Source organism: Schistocerca americana, chromosome 6 (genome assembly GCF_021461395.2).
Source record: "Schistocerca americana isolate TAMUIC-IGC-003095 chromosome 6, iqSchAmer2.1, whole genome shotgun sequence".
Classification (NCBI taxonomy): domain Eukaryota; kingdom Metazoa; phylum Arthropoda; class Insecta; order Orthoptera; family Acrididae; genus Schistocerca; species Schistocerca americana.
Genome location: NC_060124.1, coordinates 580,065,452 through 580,071,451, shown reverse-complemented (window position 1 = coordinate 580,071,451; position 6,000 = coordinate 580,065,452). Strand labels below are relative to the sequence as shown.

Here is a 6,000-nt window from a genome sequence, read left to right as displayed (position 1 = left end):
GCATGTTCGTGCTTTGGTTGCAGCAGAAACATTTAAGACACAAAAATATCCTGAGATGGTGCAGGCACTGGCTCCAGAGGTGACTGCAGCAAAGCCTGGACATTTGAAAAGTCTAAATTTACCCAATCTCACAACAGTCATTGTAATTGGAGATAAACAATATCCGTAAGTTAACTCTTGTCATTGCATTGCACGGTTTATTTGATTAAGTTAAGATCATTCCTTTTTTATGCACTTACGTTGTTCGCACAACTAAGTATTGTAAATGTTCACTCATTTTTTGTGCTAGTTACCTTCTCTCCCTTCTTTCCACCAGCTAACAGCCACTGCATTTGGGACACGGATAACTGTTATTTGATGATAAGTATCATTCTGCTCGTTTTGATATTAAGCTATCAATAGGAGGTAATCAGCAGATATTTAGTACAACCTGGGAACTAGCAGCTTTTTGAAATGTTACTTTCTTTTTCAGTTTATCTGTCTTAAATTTTACTTGAATGTACACATAGCAGTAACTTGCATCCCTTCCAATACCTTTCAACAACAGTCTCAAGATGTCTGCAGTTCATTTACATTTCTTCTTATTGGTGGTAGCAAGTAATTAACCTGCTAAGATTTTATCTGTCCAATCTAAATTACCTACTTTTTTCTCAGTATCACAATGTGGCCTGTCGAAGTGATTCCTTTCCTTTTTCCTTAAGTTCAGTGTTTTGCTGTATAAGCTACTTTCATAAGCCCAATCTGTCTAGCAGCCAGTAGCTGCCTCAGCATAATGAGTGAAGCATTTGACATGATAAATTTTTATCCATATCCATTACTGGTATCTTAAACAATCAGACAATCTACGAATTTGGTCATTACGGTTCTCTCTTTTTATGGTTTTTCTCTCTGATTTGCAGTAGTCTTTCATTATTCAGCATTCTCCTTTCTCTGTGTTTTTAATGTTTACCTCCAAACGATAATTCTCTTCTGGTTACACCGGCGTTCGACAGAAGCCATCCATCCATCTGTCTGGTACAACACCAAGTTACATAACAGCTTCAGTGGTTCCTGACAGAGCAAGATGGCACAGTAGTCAGCACACTGAACTTGCATTCAGATGAATGAGAGACTAAATGCACCTTCAACCATCCTCATTTATGTTTTCCATGATTTCCCTAAATTGTGCCCAGCAAATTTCAGGATGATTCCTTTGAAAGAGCACAACCAATTTCCTTCCCCATCTTTGAAACAATCCAAACTTGGGTTCTGTCTCCAATATCCTCCCTCTGTCCATCTGTCTGTCAGTCGCAAATTCTTTATTCCCTGTAAGGTTATTTTTGCCAACCTTCCTTCTTATAGAATAAAAAGGATGTGTGAGACTATACATTGTGAACACTCCTCCTGTATGCACAGTGTTAATCTTCTCTTAGTACAGATGCATCATCATGTATTGCTCTGACAAACTTAGAAAAAAGCAATCCATTTCCTCTGTGGCTGTACAACAACAACAACAATAATAAACTCAAATAGTACACAGCTTAAAATGTATGAATTCTATACAACTGAACTAGCTGTAGTTTCGTTATGTAAAAACAGTGGAGTATCATACATAGTTGCTATTGAGAATGTCCTTGCAACAGCTCTAAATCAGAAATAAAATCAACAACTGTTCCTATGTAGCTGTACAAGGAGAAATGTTTTCTTGTGACAGCTTTAAGACATCCAGTAAACAAATGCTTGCCAAATACTGGCACCTCACACTAAACATAGACAGACAAAGATAATGTGAATGAAAAGAGAAATATGTACTTAGTGTGAATACCATACACTACTGTTAAGGATAGAATTCTCCAAACTTGGGAGCATCATTAAAGTATGCTGATATGATCATTTAAAGCCGCACACAAAATTACCAACTCAATTCCTATATTTCCAGTGCACACTGTGTGTTACTGTGATGCTACAAATGGTTTCTGAGTAGAATATCATACAGCATTTGAAGCAGCAATGACCACTGTTGGAATATTTTGCAGAATTAGTATAATTCTCAAAAATTAATAATTCATAACTTCTTGGAGGGACCAAAATTGCTTCTTTTATTTGAATAGTAATGTTTTAGCAACCTAGTTGCTTGAATTTATCTTATAAAAAATATAATCATTATTTCAGTGGAATGTTCAGATTCAGTGATGTTATGGACTGTGCTTCAGCTGCATCATTTGAGAAGTTAAAGCAGCTGGATTATGATATCCAAGCAGATGAAGGCTGCAATGTGCAATTCACATCGGTAAGAATTTTACTTTTATTTTCATTCTGTGGCTTTTTTTTTTTTTCAGAAGAGGAAAACACTATCTGAATAGGTACCAAAGCAAACAAATACATAGGTCTTAAGAACCACATTCAAAATGGTGATCACACTACTTGTACAACAAATTACAAATTCTGTGGAAGTACTGGGGCTCTTCTGGAGCAGTGTTTGCCTAGGTTTGGGGGGGGGGGGGGGGGAGCGGCAGTTGTATTTGCTTAGTCTTCTGTGTGGGCAACATTGCCTGAGCCCTGTGTCAAGCATCCTCTGACTATAGCCCGTAACAACTTAATGTCCTTGTCTCCTTTGATATGATGTTTCTTAATACTTATTTTTATTGATTTCTTTAGCACAATCTCTCAATAGTAAGGCCACAGCAAGGTTATGCATTGAAATAAAATGTTTTTACATTGAAGCTGTGTTCTTTCACCATCAATTTCTCTTTATATCCTATGTGTATGCATTTAATGCTTGTCATGCTATGTTGAGAGATACAGTACTGCCTTTGTACATTGTGTTGATGCTTTTGTATACCTGGTACATGTGGCAGGTTACATATATCTTTAGTCTTTCATGATGGCTGAAAATGATTGTTCAATTGATTTAAGTCATTCAAATAATTACAGTTTATCACACTGCAGACCAAGTCTCAGTGAAGATGGATTTTAATGTTTAATTTCCCAGGAATTTTAACAATATTGTTGAGTGTGGTTCTGTAAGGAACATTGTTGTGCGTAGTCAGCAATTACAGGGAGAGCATCATAAAGAAATCAGTAGGAATAAGGATAAACACAGAGGAGTGCTATCGTCTCAAGTTAGCGTGGAATCCTCTGTAAGCAGCCTTTGTGAGAGCTCACCTCCAAATATGTTGCACATGAGCCGAGGCAAGAATGTACACCAAGTGAATAAGCACAGGTTCTACATATACAATCAAGAGGACATTCACAAGGACTCGACACTTCATCTGAGAATTATGGATATGACCCTTGTTGCAATGCTGTGGAATCTGAGCATTGCTGCCAACTCAAACCCAAGAGCTACTCATCAATATTATATGTAAGGGGGTGCATGCTCATGCACATACGGGTCCATTGTCCCAGGACTGCAGTCCAACTGGGGTGAAAATTGCTAGCAGCAGAGAGGAGGGGGGAGGGTGCAATAGTGACAGCTGGGAGGGAGAGGCAGCAAGGGAATTAAATAAGAATGTGGCAACAACGACCATGTCCTGGTGCAGGCTGCAATGATTGTTTGACATGCGATGAAGTGAGACTAAGTTGGACATGGGTGAAGGGTTAATAAAACAGCGGACAGGAAGGTGGGGGGAGGCCATTAAAGATTAATGGAGGGAACTGAGGGCCTCAAATGTAGGTGTCAAGTCTTAACACCTGCTGTGCTATCTGTTTCAGCTGGCCCTCTTCAGCCTCAACATCTACTTCTGTGCCCAGGTGCCTTTATCCACATAAAGACCATCAACCATCAACAATAGTCATCTTTGACATGTACCATTAATTGCACACCAAAGATTGTTTCCCATACAGTTGGTCACCCCTTGGATGGTACATTTGGAATGATGAAAAAACCCTTTTCCCAGTTTGTTGAAAGTTTTGCTAACATCTTCACAGACAGGCACTATTCATGACATGTAGTTCACAAGCAGGCCTGATGTACCCTATCTCAAGTCCTAAATTCACCATCTATCTACATTAACCAGCTGCAAAGGAGCACTTAGCTGTATCCAGTGCTAAGGCTAATTTCTCTCTCTCATTGTGCCCCAAAATGAAGAACACTTTTCAAAAAACCCTTCCCACCGCTGTAGTGTTTCAGGATGTTACAGCAAATATCATGGTCCACTATGAAGAATCGTTCCACCAAGACATGATTGCAATAGAGGAAATTGGTAGAAATAGTGTTCAAGGTGAAATTAGATACCATCCGTGCCGCTTTTCACTGGCACAGATGCTGTGGAAAGGACAAGGTATGTTGGCAGTGAATGTGCAACATCTAGCAGCTGGGCCTCCAGTTGAAGGTGTCATGGGCTGCCTGGAATACACAGCCTGCTGACAATGTCAACTTCATCATCAGGACAAATGAATTATCTTTTAATATACCACTGCCTGTCTGTAAGGCCTTTAAGTCAGAAGTGTTTCAATGATTTTTGTCTGTTACCATAGATATAGCTTCTTTGAACCACTGTAATATATATCAGTGAGAAGTAATGAACTGTAAAAGATAGAAGAGCTGAAACAAGAGTTCATTCAGTCATTTCGTAGCTTGGAGTAGAAGTTGCGATCTTTCATTTAACATTTCCTGCAAGATGGAATGAAGTGCAGAAAGGCTGGATGTTCATTCGAGCCTGGTGATGGGATGGAGAGTATGGACCACCAGAACAATGCAGCAAGACAATAATTCATCAAGAACGGACATTTGAGGTGGTAACAGATGGCATTCTAAAACTGTGTTAAATATGTATTCAACCTACATAAAGCATACTGACAGCTTTTAGTGCAGCTATTTGTAAATTTTACACAGTTTTTGGTGACTGTGAAGTGAGGAGAAACTGCGAGGCTGGAAAGATCACAAGTTTTGCAAGAAAGTATACCAATTTTCAGGAAATGGAGAGATTATTATTTTTGTTTCCTGTGGCAACTGAGGATGAACAAGAGAGCTAAATTGCTCGATACACCATGTCATCTAAATATTTCGACAAGAAATAAAAGATACTGTTGTTGTTGTGGTCTTCAGTCCTGAGACTGGTTTTATGCAGCTCTCCATGCTACTCTATCCTGTGCAAGCTTCTTAATCTCCCAGTACCTACTGCAACCAACATCCTTCTGAATCTGTTTAGTGTATCATCTCTTGGTCTCCCTCTACGATTTTTACCCTCCACGCTGCCCTCCAATACTAAATTGGTGATCCCTTGACGATGCTTCAGAACATGTCCTACCAACCGATCCCTTCTTCTAGTCAATTTGTGCCACAAACTTCTCTTCTCCTCAATCCTATTCAATACCTCCTCATTAGTCATGTGATCTACCCATCTAATCTTCAGCATTCTTCTGTAGCACCACATTTCAAAAGCTTCTATTCTCTTCTTGTCCAAACTATTTATCATCCATGTTTCACTTCCATACATGGCTACACTCCACACAAATACTTTCAGGAATGACTTCCTGACACTTAAATCTATACTCGATGTTAACAAATTTCTCTTCTTCAGAAACGCTTTCCTTGCCATTGCCAGTCTACATTTGATATCCTCTCTACTTTGACCATCATCAGTTATTTTGCTCCCCAAATAGCAAAACTCCTTTACTACTTTAAGTGTCTCATTTCCTAATCTAATTCCCTCAGCATCACCAGACTTAATTCGACTACATTCCATTATCCTCGTTTTGCTTTTGGTGATCATCTTATACCCTCCTTTCATGACACTACCCATTCCATTCAACTGCTCTTCCAAGTCCTTTGCTGTCTCTGACAGAATTACAATGTCATCGGTGAACCTCAAGGTTTTTATTTCTTCTCGATGGATATTAATATCTACTCCAAATTTTTCTTTTGTTTCCTTCACTGCTTGCTCGATATACATATTGAATAACATTGGGGATAGGCTACAACTCTGCCTCACTCCCTTCCCAACCACTGCTTCCCTTTCGTGCCCCTCGACTCTTATAACTGCCATCTGGTTTCTGTACAAATTGTAAATAGCCTTT

General features: G+C 39.1%; 1 protein-coding gene across 1 annotated transcript in view; it reads left to right on the top strand.

Moving 5' to 3' along the window:
• LOC124619619 (medium-chain acyl-CoA ligase ACSF2, mitochondrial-like) overlaps positions 1–6,000 on the top strand; it is a 215,173-nt gene that overhangs the window by 172,039 nt on the left and 37,134 nt on the right. Inside the window, exons 4-5 of the mRNA XM_047146127.1 lie at positions 1–165; positions 2,152–2,269. The exon at positions 1–165 is cut by the window's left edge and continues 56 nt beyond it. Coding sequence (XP_047002083.1) covers positions 1–165; positions 2,152–2,269 — 283 coding nt within the window. The remainder of the gene's footprint in view (positions 166–2,151; positions 2,270–6,000) is intronic.